We start from the raw sequence: 18,493 nt of genomic DNA, 5'->3' as shown, positions 1-18,493 counted from the left end.
TTGGTTACAGAGACTCTGTGAGGGTGCCAAGATTTGCATGTATTAACAGACTAGGTGAAAAACATTTAATAAGATTTGAAGAGCTAAACCTGTTAATCTCATTTTTCATAAGTTTAAAGGATGACTTGATTTTAAGTACCTTCAAGTGATGAAAATACTAATGCTATAAGTCCATGTATAAAGTGAAAAGGTACAGCATTAGCCAAAAGCTAGGTCTGAAACCACTTTAATTCCAAAGAGATAATGCCCAGTTTCTACAGGGAAACAATAAAGCATTTCATCAGCCTACTGATAGAAAAAGTATTCTCAATGCTTTTGTTGAAACTAGAAATCTTTTGAAACACACAATTCAGGTTAATTACAAACACTAGCCACATGGGTTTAAACACAAACCATAATGGTTATTTCACGCGTTTGAATTGGCAGCTTAAACTTGAATTTCTCCAAAAGGCATTTTCTGACTCTCCCTTGAAAACCTTACTTTTAAGTAACTAGAGGCAAACAATTCTTATTGTAAAGATACAGCCAGTGATAAACATCAAAGGCAATACTCTAGGGATTAACATGGATGCAAAATTCTACAAGGAAGCAATAGACAGCATAGCCTATTATTTTCATTCTTATCAAAACCTCCTCCTTTAAGAAAAAAAATTGTGGGAATTGATGAATCTACAACTGCATGTCAGTGAACTATGTGCTGCAAAAAGATATTTACAGCGCCCTTAGCTACTCATATTGTTAACAGGTGCCAAACAGGGCTTTCTGTGGTCAGACATGCACCGTTGTGCTTATCTATATGGAGTTCTTATGGTTATAGAGGACTTCAAAAGTGTTAGGTATAAGCATAGATTCATAGTAAAGTACTAGGAAGGTCATTCACTAAAGCAACGGGAAACTGGAAAGGCCCCACTAAAGTCCTTATTTTATGTGAAGCATTTTGTAACTTTTCAAATTAATTAATTTAAAACAACAATTTGGAAGTAATAACCTATGGTCATACAAATGTTCATACAAATTACTAATATTGAGGGCTCTGGGCAAGTTGTTTGTGGTTTTGCTTTGCATGCCTCCTGCATTTCTCTAGAAGAGGAATAGAATATGCTCCTGTTTTGGCATTTGTGTTTGGGGCTCCTTTCCAGCTTGAGTAACATCTATATCTAGTCTTTATTCAGGCAAAAATAAAGCCTGAATTCCTGAACTTTTTGACTTCTAAGTAACAAGAGTATCTTAGAAGGTGGTACAGATCAAGTTAGGAAAGTAAGACCTTCTCAGTTAAAGCCTTTGAAACAGAGATAATTATTTTCTTTCCTACTTCACATGTAGTTCCAAGTCAGGGCAGGTCTACAAAAAAGGCCCAGCAGATAGACTGTATCCAGCACGTAACAGGCCTTGGGCAAGGCTCACTTCTTCAATGAAGGAAGAGAATCCAAGGGGGATTCAGAGCAAATTATGCATTTGAAGCACGTGATGCTTAAAAAGTAGGGGTTTTTTTGTCTAGAAAGAGGCAGATAGTGTTTATCAGTCCTCCTAGTTCAGGCTTGCAGCTGAGTCATTGCTCATTTACATTAAATCCCAATAACCTGTTTAGCTAGACCTGTACCAAGTTTTCAAAACATTAGTCCTGCTGCAAGAGCCTTAATCGCATAATTGAAATCCTTTGTTTTACCTTATGCTCAACTGAATTGTGGACCTGACATTTCAGCTGTCATTAGCCCTGGAAAACAGTCATCAAATGATATTTTTGCCCAACTGTATTGAACACTGAAAACTACAGCTTGTTTTTCCTACAACAAATATATTAAACTTGCTGCCCCTGAAAGACTACTTTAAAAGCTTTTTAAGTTAACCAGAACACAAATCTTTTGTGCGAGATGTTTAACTAAACAAAGATACTCTGACATATAAAATGTACCCTGCTCTTTTTTTGTCTTCTGTTTCATGTAGTTACACTATTATGGCCTTTGTCATTGAGTATAAAACAGATTTACCTCCTGCATATCAGGAGTAAAGAGAGAAGCTTTGCTGAATGAAAGCAGATAACATAATGCTAAAACCCCACAAATCATATATCTAACTGTAAATACTCGAGAATATGTTTTTTATAAGATTGCATTTTAACTGCCTTGTGTTTCTCCAGGAAGTGAAATTATCCTTTGGACAAAGACAAACATTAGTTTGAAACAAATCTACAGAAAACACTACCCATTAAAGCCTAAAGTATTAGCTGTTACAACAAGATCAGGTCTCTTCTACCATCTCAGAAAGAAAAAAATAATTTACTTAGTAACAGTAAGTAGAAATCATATCTACAACATCTGAGTATTCAATAAGACACCAGACTGCTATAAGCTTATCTATCAGCACAGCCATTAAAAGGTCGTTGCTTGTTTTATGCTTAAGGAAAAACACCTGTTAGAATTATTCAGTTTAAATGGAACAAAATAAAATGACGAGACAAATCAATGATTGCATTTAGTTCCAGTTCACTGGTTTACATAAAACCCTAGAACCAAAGAAGGCAATTCCAACTGCAAGTGCTTGACCAACCTTTATCTTAAGTTATTTGCATCTATTTTTGCCCATGTCTAATATCCTTAAAAACAAGAGAACTTGTATTTACAAGTTTAGTTCCTACCTTTGAAATAAGTTTGACTTGTCAAGATGCTGTGGTTGATTACAGAACAGAGCAGCATCTACTTATTTTCATAACTTTTGTTATGAGGTATTAAAAATGGCAGGTATTCCAATGCAAGGATTACATTTCCAATTTCTAAAGCTGACTGGATGAAACAATGAATAAACTGTTTTCACAAATCCAACTTTTTAAAGTTGAGTATTACAAAATAAACTTTTCTTTCACTTATAAAAACACTTGAATGGCCTGAATGTACATCTACAGTTAATACAACTCCACTTAAGTGTTTTGATCATATTGATATTCGCATTTAAGAAATATCCCGTCCATCTTCTACTTGTACTAGGTTAGCACAGGACAGTGTATCAACACCTTTTCCACCTCTTTTCTATTAAGAAAGGAGACCATGACTCAGAGATAGCCACTGCAATGTGTTGATGATGACAAACCAAAGCCATCATTTACACAGACCAACTCGTGTTCTGTACATCAGAAAGCTAGCTTTAAGCATCAGCACATTGTTTCCATTGATCAAAGTAAACTAGGAAAGAAAATCATGTAAAGAACTAAAAGTATTCAAAAAAATTCAAGTATGGGTGGAACTGAGTAAGTGTATTTAAATCCAGTCCCAGATTCTATAATTAAGCAAAGTCTCAGGAAATCAGACTACTTTAATTTCCCTCACAAAGGTCAAGACTAACGAGCTTATCAATGCCAGTGAGTATATTCTGCTTTCAGCAGACACTGGCCAAGTCAAGAAGCTGCTTACAAGAAACAAAGATCTGTACAACTTGGACAAAGTGACCTCATTTTGAAAGACAATGCATTTGCTCTTTTAAATTTCACCAGTTTCTATTTTTAATCACAAAAACAGGGCAGCTTAAACATGAATTGAGCAATATATTTGTCAAACTATCAACACTTGAACTGCATTAAGTCTAAAAATAGCAATCAAAAAACAGATGAATGATTTGAAGTATGGGGAAAAACAGGGGAAAAAAAGGAAATCTATCACTCTTGGGAAATGCTATGAACCACCAGGAATGAGACTAACACATACATACTAAATTTGAAGATAAGCATAAATACAAGGGAATCACCCTGCAAAAGAGACCTGGCTTGACAGACCAGGAACAAAACTAATGGTTCAGTTACCTCCACTAGTACAAAAATAAATTAAGTTTTCTATTTTCCACTAACAAAAGTGGAGAAAATCTGAGTGGCTATTAATAACTTTAGAAGCAGTCAAAAAAAAAATCAGGAGTTAGAATACTGATAATAAGAGAAGAACACAGGACAACTATTTATCTTTTCTATCAGTTAACTAACGTTGTCAAGCATTTCCGTAAGTATATAAATGCACACACAATATAACTACTCTTCATACAGAGGAGCTGAAAGTTAGCCAGAACAAGAACAATTGAAGCCTTGGGTTTGAAAAAATCTGGACCATTCTGAAGGCCATAAATCTTTTGCTGAGATCAGTGTTTTTAAACAAGAGACTGAAGCAATCAATATGACTGTGACCTTAAAGAGCACTATCCGTATTGCAATGGCTTCTGCACTTCAAACTGTGAAAAAACTGTTTATATGCAGAGGGAAAGGAAGTGTAAAGTAACACTGCAAAAAAATAAAGCCAGCATGATTTCAATTAGCTTGGTGTTTTTTAATGAAACCAGGCTAAAATTCATTCATAGCCTTAATCAAGTTTCACAGAGGAATAAGCACTAAATGAAATGTTACCAGGATCTCTCTCAAAAAAAGAAAAAAAAAATCAACATTAAGGCCTGCCAAAATTGAAAGTCAAGGAACATTCCAGCATTATCCATTTGCTTGCTAGACACTACTCAACTGTAAAATATCTGTAATACATCTTCTGCCCAATAACAAGTCAAAAAAGGGACATTTAGTAACAGATGAGAGAGTTATACTAGAAATTATACAGAATCAGAAGAGAATTAGAGAAAAACAATCTAAGACTTCTAGTTCCACTGGCATTGCTGTTCATGGAGAAGCCCGTGTTTACATCTTATTAAAAATTACATAGTTCTCTTATCTGTACATTTCCACTGAAGTTCCATTGAGAGGCTCAGACCTTAGTTTTCCTGAGTACATTGAGAAATTGAATAGAATATTTGTCTGCATGTGTGTATGATAAACATACACAGTGAAGTGCCACTTTCAATGCTAAGCTATTCACCAGCTGGGGTTTATTTTTAAGATCTTCTACATACACGTTAAAGCAAATGGGAGATTTTAAAGTTAACTGGAATGCTTTGTTACCCATGGTTTCTAGTAAAAATAGTAATTCCTTCAAATGAATTAAGTAAGCTTTAAGCAAGATGTTTTTTGGATAAAGCTTCATATTGAGCAAATGAAAGCCATGAAGAGAGAGATTAAGCAGCTTATTACAGCTGAGCATGCACCTATCACACTGGAAATACAAGAAACAAATTTATCTTACCTTCAGGTGCATCTGCATCACAGTCTTTAGACACAAGTGTCACATTCCTTGACTGGCCATCAATTGTCTTATTACTCTGCATTATAAATACAGAAAATTAGTACCCTAGTCTACCAGCAGTAGTCTTCCATAGACAATGATAGTCCACAAATACATTTTTCAATGAATTAATTTTATAAAAATAGCTTTAACAAATCTCTTAGAATATTCAAAAGTATTATTTTTGAACAGTACATGCAGAGTAAGATGTGAGTGGTAAAACATGAACATTTCTAAGTGTGATTTCATTTACAAAAAAATTAATAGCTTGTGTTCTTTTTGAAGACTTGTGAAAAATATACTTGAGCTCTGAAATTAAACCTTTTAACTGTGCATAAAATTAATTTGAAAATCAACTTAGGTGATGAAGACACCATGGAAGTGTTACAATTGATAATGATAATGAATACAGTTTACTTCTGGTCTAAAAGCCAGATGGTAGCACCCAATGTACTTGGACAGCCAGAGTGGAAGAAGAGAAATTATGCTTAAGTGAACTACTGAAAACCCAAAAGTACCTGCTTAAATGTCCCAAATCTTTGGAAAACTGACCCTTTCAGAGAACATCAACTCTATGTTCCACATTTTTGAACAATCAGTGAATAATTTTAGCAGAGTCCAATATAAATCCTTTGCACTACATTGATTTCTTTATAACCTGATTCACTTTAAAGGGTCTCGTACCTACTGTACTTACTTGCACCCTCATGATTTCCCAAAGAGAAAGCCCTCTATAGAAATCAGTAAGAGTCAACACCTTTTCTTCAGACTGGAAAGAAGTTCCTTAAAACATACCAGCAATCAGTACAAGATGGCACATAAAACTAAGCTCTTAATTAAGAAAGTTTATCAACATTAAGCAAATTCAGCTTTCACTTTGAACAGTCAAGAGAAACAACTCCGTGTCTATCCTAAAAAGCAGCAATTTGTACATGAAGTTAATTTTGTTTCATGCAAGGCCATGGAAGCGGGGAGACTGCCTTAAAAACGGATCTGAAAGGAATATGACTTAGTCACAGGAATCAGGAAAGAAAGTAAAAATGTGTAGACAAAGAACAGGGTGAGAACAGAAGACATGAAATTTCAATTATTCAGTGTACATTTAGCGGTTGCCCATCTCCAAAATGTATTCCAGCTGGCTGTCACTATTCCAGCTGGCTGTCACTATTCCAGCTTACACTGCTCAGTCATAAGCAAGTGCTTCTTTCAAAAGAATAGTATACCTTCCTGGTGCACACAAAAAGCATGGAAAAAAAAAAAAAAATCACACCGTGACCATTTCAAAGTTTTGACTTCCTTATCTTCATTCACTTTAACATATTAAAAGGATTTTTAAATACAACAATAGCTAGACCTATGGGCTTTCTTTGACTATATCTATGCTTTTTTTCTTGATCTTATATCACTGTTCTCCATGAACAATCCTGTAATTTAGGATATTTTTAGTACAAGTATTGCCAGAGTAAAACTCTCGTGTTCTGTTATCCCATCGACTCCAAGGCTGAAAGCAGGATGCATCAAGGCCAAGCATGAGACAAAACCACGTACAGTAACTCAGTATGTGTACTTGAAGAGCTGACATATTTTGGACACTTCAGAAAATAGCAAGCCTCTTAGACCTACATAATTAGTTTCTACTTATGTTCAGGATCAAGAACTTGAAAATGTCTGTTTCCACACTTAGCCATGTAAGGGATGATACTTCTGGATTCCTGCTGCTGACAATTGAGTCACTCTGGGTCCTGCAATTTAGCTCCATTCCTCCAAATTATCTGTGTGATGACTGAAGAAAGAAAGTGATCACTGCTGTTCTGGTTCTCAACCAGGGAAAAGTATCGGTGTTGCTCATGGCAAATACTGGCTATTTAATTCCTGTCTGGGTCAATCAAGTCTTAAAGGTCCACTGGGTACAAATATCAGCAAGCAGTGGTCTTTCTTTCAGACAAAGGCAAACTAACCCTTGACCTTATTGAACAGAAATAACAATTATATTTCAAGTATGGGCAAAGTCATACTTTTGCTAGAAAGCTGAGAAGGTGGCCTAGATGTGGGCACAACTCTTTCTTTGTGAAAGCTTATGAAAAGCCTCATTGCTGATTAACAGATACTATAAATTGCCTCAAGAGGTGAAACCAAGCTATCCTTGGTGTCTGAAGAGCTATGAAAGTTGAAGAAATCCCTACAGAGGGATTCGGTTGGTAAGGGCACTATGTCCAAAAGAAATTTTCAAAAGTTTCCTACAGACACCACAGCTGAAGACACTTTTGATGAATTGGGGTCACATGCTTTGAACACACCAGTGCTCAGAGTTAATAAAGCAAGTAGCCCAGGTCTAGTTAATGCTAATTGCCTCACAAAAGCTCCACTCTTCAGTTAAAAGGAAAAGTCACCAGCACTTCTAAATTAAAAGCTCTTGCCAAGAGTAACAGACTCCAAAGGCAGCAGTTCAAGATTCAAACAGGAATCTAACCTGTCTCATGCATTAACATAAATTGTGACTACAATTTAGTTTAACACATTACTAGATTTGGAATTACTGCAGAGCAAAAGGGGAAGTACTCCTTTTACACAGTCTGTGAGCCACCAGACTGTCATATACCTGTTTATCAGCTCACCCATCCACCAAGCTTCCTTGAAATAATGCTCATTTATTGCTCGGTTCTTACAGGGTGTTGGTTACCAGTGGATTTTACTTTAAGGGATGAAATCAACTGCAGTGTGAGAGCACAATGAAAACTTGGACTGCCAAAGCAAACTGGTGCATAGGGTTATCATCAGGAAGCTTGCCATGTCTAGTTCACTTGCCCTGCTCCTGGACACTTCCAAACCCATAATCACCGATTCATAACTTGTAAGAACCTCTTCATTGCTACATCCACAGAAAAATATCTTGCTTCATTTCCAGACTCCATCTCTCCTCATTTTGAAATATCAAAGTTTAACATCCAGTTATCAAGGTAGTCAGACACAGAAAATGTTTCTAGTACATTCTGAAACACTCTTTGAGAGCATGTTGTCAGAAAATCTTGTACCTACGTGGTATGCCAGAGGAGCCCAGATGTAGTTTACCAGCATACTCTTTATGCCTCATGTTACTTTAACAATAAAACCAGTTTCTACTCAAGTTAGATTATGCACTTTGAAATGAGACACAGCAAGCTGAATACCCAGGATGGCTACCTTGACCAGAACATTTTTTAATCCTTTAAACATAAAGTTACAGCTCTACTCAACCATTCTAGCTAATCCTCCCTGCAGTGCTGACCAGGATTATATTTCAATAGCTGCAAGAATGACAGGAGCCTTCCTACTGCTGTGCTCTATTCTCTTGACCCTTTCTTGTTAGAAATTATGTATTTATCTTCAGATACTATTTGTCATAAACAGCTAACATGCAAGTGCTTGTTAAGTATCAATCCTTCTGCCTCCCTCAAGTTACATACACTATTTTATTCATAAAGCAAAACAAACTGCTAGCTGCAGCCTTTATTATTTGTTTCTCTCTTCAAATCTTCCATGTTATCTACATGCTTTATTACGAAGGATCCCCTTCTCAGGTCAGCAAGGCTTAAAGTCTAGTTCAGTAGGACCCTTCATGGAATTTTTCTTCCCACTCTTACACCCACATTGGTTCTGCACTGTAACTACAGGCATACAATCATTCTACAACATAAAAAAACCAAACTGCCTTTTGCAGGGACTTGAGCTCATAACTAACTCAGATGCAGCTATATGATGTTCTAGGCTACATAGGCAGTAAGCAATCATGCCAGGAGTTCTATGTAAACGCACCTAAACTGATTCATCTTAGTTTCATGCTGCTACTACCCTAATTCTGACAAGTTGAGCCAATTTATAGACACCTAAGCATGTTTATTTTCTGTTAGTTATATTTAGCATAATATATAATAAAATGCATTACACTTCCTAAATACCAAATATTCAAATCCCCTACAGTGATTGCATTACTGTGCTTGGATTGGTATCAGGATGACCAATTGCCCACTACCAGACAATTTAGATGTAAAGACAGCAGTAAAGTTGTATTTATTGAAACCTCCACTTCCCTGCAGTGACAATCCTACCACAGCAACGCAACTCATTTAAGTCGATCAAGTTCCTCTTCTCTAGAGCATTTAACACTACTCAAATTTCAAACACTACTCAAATTTCAATTTCTCCTTCCAATCCTTTTGCCCCAAGTATTCTGTATCCACTGTTTAAACTGAAAGAATTGACAGTAATAAGTTACAAAATGTACTAAATCATTGCAGTTGAAGGAAGTCAGACGGTGTTTGGTTTGGGTTCTTTTTGTAAAGGAGGTGCGTTCTCCTCCCACAGGAACATCCTCCTAAAGAACAGATATTCCAAAAGCTCCAAGCAGCATCCCATCGCTTCAATCTCATTTAAATCCCTTCTTTCAACCATTCCAGCTCAACTGTTTTGTCTTTGTGAAACTTAAACATCAAACAGCACACCAAGGGATCTAGACTTCACTGTGCCTGAATAAGCAACCAGTTCACGAGCTGGTTAGTTGTCTGCATTTGCAAGATCAGATCTAACAATGTCTACCCTTGTAAGATACCAGACCTTAATAAACAGCTGTCCATGAAACCTCTCAAGATGCTTATGATATGGAACTTTGAACTTCCCAATAAATATGCAGGTTGCCACTCAAACTAAGATGAAATACAATAATTTATTTCTTCAGGTATAGAAGATGAAAGACTTAAAAAAACCAAAGCCTTGAAGTACACAAAAGTGCAATAACAAAAGCAGAGACTAAATTTTAACTGTTTAATTCTGTAGATTTTACAGCACAAGAACTGCACGGAGTTTCATGAAGTTGGACAGTCCAAAGTGCCTGAAGTGTGATTAATCAGCACACACTTATCTCCACTCAGATTATTTTCTACTGTAGCATGTTATCTTTGTCCTTCCTCATAAATATGCACATAAAAATGATCAACTGTGGAACAGTACTGATTTCATTCTGTACACAGCCTTACACATTAAAAATAATCCTCACTACAGTCACTCAGCAACCTAAGCAGACCAGTACAAAAATCTAGTGAAAGCTAACAACTGCCTAATCAGGAGTAAAACAAAACTCAGTTTCACACAGTCTTGAGATGATCTAGGAATTAAGTTGTGTAATATATAGTACAATCAGTTTCTGGCTTGTGTACTACCAAGAGACTTCCTAGCATTTAAAAAAACTGGCTACTGAAATCTCTTCAAAAACTGAAAATGTGCCTGAATTTAAAAGTTTCTGAAAACAGTACATTTGTGATGCAGAAAATAAAATTTAAACAAAAAAATTACATCTCACCTGTACCATGTATTTCTGGCTTCCATACATTACATACTGTGGGGCAAGACTGTAAATCATGTAACTTGTATGAAGAACTATCAACAGAAGTATCATACAGAGAAATAAGAGTGCTTGAGGTCGAGTTTTTCCTCGTCTGATTTTATAAAGCTAAAATCAGAAAAACAAATATTAACACAATGAAATATCCCTTTTTCTCTGAAGGCATTTAAAAACCTCTTTAATTCAAGTAAGTTTTAATTCTACTGCCAGAAATAGGAGGTTGCTAAAATTATCCTTTGGCAACTTAATTCCAGTGATTCAAAGCAGGTTTTCAGGTGTATTTACCTAAATTTCAAAGCACAGCTATTTAACCAAATTAGGTGCTATTTGTATTAATGGCCCAAAGCACTTATACAGTAGCATTTAGTAGCAAGATTTAAACTGCCTGTCACCTATAACAAACTGTGCATTGGTTTATCAAAGAACACTCTGTCCTTTGGTCAAAGTGGGGTGTCAGCTATCATTATAGCCCCAATCAGATCTAGAAACATAGGATGGAGTTACGAGGGAGCATTCCCAGGCTCTGAGGAAATTGGCACACCATATGGTGAGATCTTGTCCATTTAACACTGCAGGGAACAACATAATCCCTTCCTTGCTATCCTGTAGACACCGCTCTACTCTAAATCCCAGGAGCTCAACCTGACTACCATGTTAGGGCAAAGAAGCTGGCAGCTGAGGGGGAAATGACAGCACCAAAACCAACAACTAATCTCACAACTCATTGCAAAGACTCATGGTCGCTGTTCACAATTTTGGAGTGCCACCACATGAAAAGGTGACAATTTTGAAGGGGAAGTAGGCACATTACCAGGGAAATATTTAACCAAATACCAGAGGCATGAATGTCATGCTATTGGATACAAAGCTGCTTGTCCAAATACAGCAATATATTATTTGCATAATATTTAGATAGCCCTATCACCACTACACTGTTTTCTCTCTTATGAAGCTAAATATGCTTTTCACACACATGAAAATTCAAGAACCTCTGACTGCATGCCACATTATAGATTTTGACCATAAAGTTGACCAATACATCAATCATATGGCTTTAACTTGGAGAAGTCAGAAGCCAAAGTGACACTGATTAAACACTTGAAGGAGTCTGCTGACTCTATTGCTCAAATTAAAATACCAGCTTTGGTCTGATAACTTGGCAAAATGAAACACCTTCCAAAAGCAGTGCAAATTGTACAATAGGCTTTTAGCACTCATTAGGCATATAGACAGTGCTACTGGCAACATCCCATATTTATGAAACAATACAAAAATATTAAATATATTCAAGAGCACATACTCATTAAATATCTGAGCATTAGAAACTAAACTCTTAAGTTATATTTACCCTTATCCAGAAGAACCATATACCCATATTTCGAATCCCTGCCATTGAAGTGAAGATAAAGTACATAACAATGGTTGTGATAAGAATATAATCAAGTGGAAAAACCTAAAACAAGAACATAAGCAGTTAAAAAGACAAGGCAAAAAAAAACTCTTCTCCCACTTAAAACTAAGTAAGTAGCTTCTACTTCTATAGCTTATATCTGAGGTAGTCAGAGTCCTGTTTAAAAGTTTTACATAGCTGGCTCCAAACATAGCTAACAGCTTGCTGCTAATAGAGCTCAGACAATTAGTTTGGGAAAGCACTAAGCATTTTTATTAAATTAAGACACGCCTTAGTTTTGAAGTGTTATACATTTTTAGACCAAGAAATACTTAATTTTAAATACACCCACAGAATGACAAGTCCACAGTGGCAACAATTATTTTAGGACTACATCTTTGTGACTATTTTTCTGATCATATTTGCATACAAAACTTGATTTTTATATTTACATTAATAAAAGCTTGTGATAATACTGCTGCTGAACACTACTTTTCTCAGTAAACTAAAAGCTTAGATGTTCAATAGTTTTAAAAGCCATGGGGAAGCAATGCATTGTGCTGACCCATTATACCAAGAATATAGGGGAACTCAACTGGGGGGGAATAAAGCACCAGCTTAATATTAAGGCTTTTGTTTATCTCAGTTTACTTATGACAAATCTGTACGTGGACTTGTTGCCTTCCAACTCTACTGAAGTTAACTGATGTTTGTTTTTATATTGGGTTTGCTTACAAGACCAACGCCTCACTATAACAAATAACTGCCCAGTGTAGTATATTTCTCAATGTGCAATATATTAAAAAGTGAAAAATTGTATTTACTTCACTGGAAAGAGCTAAGCTATCCAGTACACCAACTAGAATGTATGTAGCACATGGGACAAAGTTGCTTTTAATCTGTGAATAGTGACTACAAGTGCTGTCCTCTGCTACCACTTTATTCTCATCACATCAAAATCAGTTTCAAGCACCACCTTCCTTGCCCAAACTAGCTTCCATCCACCCAAGATTTTCACATCAGTAACTAAAAATTAGTAAGGAAGTTGCCTTGCTTTTACTGAACACACATTTAAACAATGTTGTTTTAATTAATTACTTCAGGAGTTTAACAGAAAACAGAAGAGCATCCTTATGTATGTATATCACCACTTCTTTACTTACTCTTTGAAGAACTGGTAACAGCATATTTAATGGATTGGTCAGATTAGTTCCCAGAATTATAAATCCTGAGTCGAAGCCAGCTGAATGCAGAGCTTTGTCCAAACTGCAGTAATTAGAAAAGCTGGATAAGTAATGTGGTTCTCCCAGAGCTTTGTCTTTAGTTCAATTTAGAAGGACAGCTCAAAAGAAAAAAAAACCCAAACTGAACCAATCCCAGAGAGTGACAGCTCTCTAACAGCTTTACAGACACATGCTTTGCTTTACCACACTCACTGCACTTGTTCTGTGAAAGATATATTGATTTCTGCATCTCCTCAGCATTTTTGCTTTTCCCTAGTTTGGGTAATAAAGCTTATTTTTCCAGTCTGAAAGATTAAAAATGCCAACATTTGAGACCTCTGGTTAGTGCCAATCCATGTTGAAATCCATCAGATTTGCAGTCAGCTATGTTGCTTTAGACACCATAAAACCATTCCAATGCAATACACATCAAAATGGATCAAACATGTCATTTACTGCAAGAATTTAAGCACACATTACCCAATCACAGAAGTACCTACATGCATTAAGATTCATTCAAGCCATCAGAATACTTCTGCAATCTGAATTAAACTTCCTGAACATATATGTTTAATTTCTCAGATGAATCAGAAGTGTTTTCAGCTGGAAACATGTTTTTTCTTCAGTTTGTTTTGGCACATTTTCCTCCATTTGAATATATACTATTATAATAAGAAGTGCAGCTCCATTGACAGAAATGTAACATAGAAAAGAAGGGGGCTGACTCCTGAGGTAAACCACACCAATTTTTACGTTAGAGAAGAAACTAGGTAATTTAAATGGTCAAGGAAAATGCTGAAATGTACTTACTTTGACAAGAAGAGAGAGACAGTGAAGAGCAACGCCACAATGATGAAGAATACTCCCCACACAATCTACAAGTAAAAATTTGAAACAATTTAACTGAAAGTATTTGTAGCTGATGCAAGAACCAAAGACTTGCCTTGGTTCCAACAACAAACTAATGATCGTGGAACACTTCAGAGCTTAAATACACTTGAAACAGTAACTTTTTTATTTTTGGTAAATACTTGAGAGAAGCAGCCACAAAACTTTTGCTCTGTTAAACATAGTTTGTCAAGTACATCACATGCTCTAGTGTAATACACAGATCTACCCCTATGTCAAAAGTGACATTAAGGAAAGATGACGTTACACTAAATGAACCTAATATTTAACAGAATGCACAACCTGTAGTCACTATATTATGTGGAAAACCTTAACTATGTACATGCATTTAGGTTTAAACAAAGAAATTAGAGATTGGTGCCTTGACCATCACACCTGTGTGCTCATCTTCCAACAGGAGTAAACCTGTGCACAGCTGACAAGGAACACCTCACCCTTCCTGAGTAAAAGTTCCTTTCTGTAACACTATTCTGAAATGCACAATGACCAAGTCACTTGGGAGTGAAGAAAAACTCAGCCAAGCCCAAATGCCAGGTCTTCATTAAAAGACAGGAATGTGTTTTTATTATGCCTACCAAATACAGCACTTGAGCCAAGAATTGATACTCCAAGCTGTCTCAACCAGAGCATGTCTGTTTTTCTTGGGTTAGCAGCTAGTTCAGGAAACAATTCTCCATCCTTCTGAGAGGTTTTCTCCCTCACAATCTTTTCTCTGGGTACTTTAGGGGACGACACACAGAAGTGAGCCTAGATAGCCAACCCATTCAGTTACAGTTCCAACAGTTTCACTGTATTTTCCTAGCAATCCTAGTCATGGAATACAATCAGATAAGCACGCTGAACTTCCAGAAACAACATTTTAAGATTGCTAGACCTGAGACTTGAGAGTTATTTCAAAATTCTATGTTCAGGAACACAATGCATGGCCTTCCGCATGAATGAGGGAGTTTCACAGTTTATTTTATTAGCCTCAAAACTTGGCCCACAGTCATTATGAAAAGGTTAAGAACTTTATTACAGCTGCTCATTAAAGACACTCAGAGTTACAATGCTATTATTGTTCACTAAAATCTGAAGATAAATCTCCATCTGCGAACTCAAACAATATTAGAACATCACTTATAAAACAAATCAAATTATGTAGCTCTTATTAGACGCAGATTTAGAGACCAATATCAAGGTAGGTATTAAGTTTTGCATTTCCACATAATTAAATGTACTAAGATTTTACCTGTCCACAGTAAACTCCCCATAGGTATTAGCTGTATGGGAAATAGATATTCAGAACCAATTGAGGCCAAGACTCTGAATCTTGTATTACTTCACCACCTTCTGCCAGCTATGGCCACTAGACAGGTATTTGTATCTCCTCTGGAATACGCCTGTCTTCTGAAGTGAGATCTAACATTTAGAAATATATCAGTGGTTGAATACCACTCCTTTCCCCATTCTACCCTGTACTCCGGTCCCATTAAACACAAGATTGAAAAGGCTATTATTAAAAAAAACTTTAAAAGTCTTCATCCTATATGTCCACAGTATTATTAAGATTACTGAACCATAAATTATTTACAATTAATATCAATCTATGTTTACATGATTCCAAAGCATCAGCTGATTTAAGCCTTTCCCAGAAGGGATCCTTGTATTCTGTCACAGATTTTCCTCGTTCTTAACTGACAACAGATCAAACAACACCATATTTCTAGCCTACAAACCAACACACACTAATAGTCAAACTTGCAACTTACACAGTCCATCTAAGGATTATCAAGTTGACACATTAAACGCATGCCTCCAGCTGAGTACCATTTTTGTATCTGCTTAAGGTAAAGGTTAAGTACTGCTTTGTCCTTGCCCACCACACAAAGCCTAAGACAGCTAAAAAACCACTACAGCAGGAATTATATATTCAGTTGCCTTTTACTCGTCACCCAGATCAAAAGACAAATACACAGTCTCATTGGGAAAACCTGGTACTACTATTTACTAGCTTTAAACCAACTAGAGTATCTTTAAATATTCTAGATACATTTCACTATGAAAATTTACAAAATAATTTTGCTTTGCATCACAGCATAAATGACTTTGAGCTTTATGTTATATATGTTATATATATTGACATGTTCAACTTTAGAGTTCTAAACAGGACTATTTATTAACTGATGCTGAAAAGCTTTAATACTAGAACAGAGGAAAACAAAAAGCCTGGGTCTCAGCCAAACACACAGAGGACTTTAATAAGGTCATTTTTATGAAAGGAATTTTTGAACTATATTAAGAGAAGTCTAACTTCTAATGCAAGACAAACTTACTTCCTCCTTCCCAGTCCTTTTGAAAGCAGGACCTCAAACCAACCATACTTCAAGCTGTGTTACCTCCTCCCCTACAATCAGTTTAAACTGCATCCCTGCCAGGCCATTTCCTGATATCCACCAGCTACAAAAGACCCCATACCCGTCAGTACTCAACCATTTGCTATAAAGCAGGTTTCAGAGCTGCTGTCTTGCACTTACATCACCAATCACCTCCAAGTGTCTGCTTGGGTCTTCTAGTCTACAGTCTGTTGTACAAACTAATATGCATACTGCTAACTGACAACAGAAGAGTGAATCATGTTTTCATACAATACTCAAAGTATTCCAAAAATAATGATTTGAAGCAATACCTACTAATACAACTTACACTGACACCTGGAATGAGTTCCTTGAGCATCTTAATAGAAAGCCTCCATTCAGGCAAGTAATGACACAGCTAAAGCAGAAGACAGTAACAACTGGCTTGCTTAAAGCTTTGTTTTACATTTGAAGGTGTGGAATTAGAAGACATGGCTAAGCAAAAAAACCCCCAAAAATATCAATATAGGTATTTCTCAAACATGGAAGCATGCTACTCCTAGGTCAAATATGATTCAACTTGCTATTACCAGTTTAATAATTAAAAAATTGAGAAATAATTTAGAATTATCAATCAATTAGTGTATTTTTACATTGCTACTGGACATGAATAAGTCGCAAGCTAGTAAGTCTTTTCTGGCATTTTTCATGTTCTGCTTGCATCATTTGTCCTGGCACCTCCCTGCAAGTTTCTAAACATTCCCTTAACCCCTGCATCACTCTTGAGTTATTCAGAGAGATCTTTGCCTCCTATCCCTGCTCCCAGATCAGTCAAGCTAAGCTATTTCATCTATGGATAATTCTGAAATTTTACTAAGATACCCATGGAATTTCAGACTTAAATTTACTCTAAACAGGCACAATCCATACACAGTTGGTACTTGTTCAAAAAGCCTCAAAAGTAACTTCCAAAAATTGTTAATATTCACCCTGTAGACAGACACCAAGTTCAGCAAAAGTGGTGCTGCTCCAGGGAACGGAGCAGACATTTCTATGCCAGCCTGTTAAGAGGCCTGTGCTGGAGCAGATAACCACCCTTAGCCCATGGAGAATCCCACACCAGAACAAGTGGGTATTTTCTAAAGGAAGCTGCACCCTACAGAGATCCCACATGTGGAACCAGGTGCTTCTGACAGGAACTTCAGCTCATGGAGTCCACTCTCACCGGAACAGAAATGAAGTGGGAAGAGGAAGCAACAGCAGAGTAGAGGACTGTTATGGACTGATGGAAACTCCCTATTCCCCTCTGTGCCACTCCAGTCAGAACAAAAGGAGTTGAGCCTTGGAAGGAAGAGTGGGGATCTCTGTTCATGCAGATCTCAAAACAGAGCACTTGATTTTCTTATATTACCTTAGGCATCCCCAGTTTGTTCAAAACTGCTGTGAAGTACACCATTAAAATACAGATGCAATACTCCCTATTTACCACTGTTGAGCAGACTTCCATATTTCATATGGTATAGTCCTGTTCACATATTGAACGAACATAGCTATGTGCTCTGGAGTTTGTTTTCCCTAAAATTTTTTTTTAAAACCCCATATATTATATCACGTTTCTCTTGTTGCTGAGAGTATCAGACAAAAGTGTAAGAAACCATAAAAAAGGAGAAGCAGGAAGTATTACATTTGGTAGAAAGAAATTAGACTAATTCAACATTATTCAACCCCATGTTGGCCAATACTCAATTCACTGGGATCTTGAGATGTGTAGCTTTTGACTGAATTGAAAAACTAACAGGTTCATCTTTGAGTTTGAGTTAGCTTTGAGTAAAAGGATCATCAAAAAAAACTTACTACGTAAAGAAAAAAGTTTTGTCTTTGTTTAACAACAAATCACATGCTAATAGATACTTAGCAATAATAAAACAATTGAAGCAAGAACACTTGAGGACACTATACAAAGATAATATAATCACAGGAGTCTGAACATAGGCAGTAAGTGTTGTAACTGCTGGACTCTGCCTAGCAGGCTGCTGCTCCCTGAGAGCTCAGCGAGGGTTTCCTAGGGCCGCGTGGTCAGTCCATTTCGGAGAGCCCCTCGATCTGGCTCCGGCAGCCAGCAG

The 18,493-nt window shown here is 36.5% G+C and overlaps 1 protein-coding gene across 1 annotated transcript in view; it reads right to left on the bottom strand.

The window, feature by feature from the left end:
* The window catches only part of LMBRD1 (LMBR1 domain containing 1), a 73,531-nt gene that overhangs the window by 6,955 nt on the left and 48,083 nt on the right, over nt 1-18,493 (bottom strand). Inside the window, exons 10-14 of the mRNA XM_082300188.1 lie at nt 13,936-14,000; nt 13,066-13,168; nt 11,861-11,965; nt 10,471-10,620; nt 5,100-5,175 (exon numbers count right to left, since the gene is read on the bottom strand). Coding sequence (XP_082156314.1) covers nt 5,100-5,175; nt 10,471-10,620; nt 11,861-11,965; nt 13,066-13,168; nt 13,936-14,000 — 499 coding nt within the window. The remainder of the gene's footprint in view (nt 1-5,099; nt 5,176-10,470; nt 10,621-11,860; nt 11,966-13,065; nt 13,169-13,935; nt 14,001-18,493) is intronic.

Source organism: Coloeus monedula (genome assembly GCF_965178545.1).
Source record: "Coloeus monedula genome assembly, chromosome: 2".
Taxonomy (NCBI): domain Eukaryota; kingdom Metazoa; phylum Chordata; class Aves; order Passeriformes; family Corvidae; genus Coloeus; species Coloeus monedula.
Note: the sequence above shows the minus strand (reverse complement) of the source record. Positions and strands in the feature narration are given on the sequence as shown.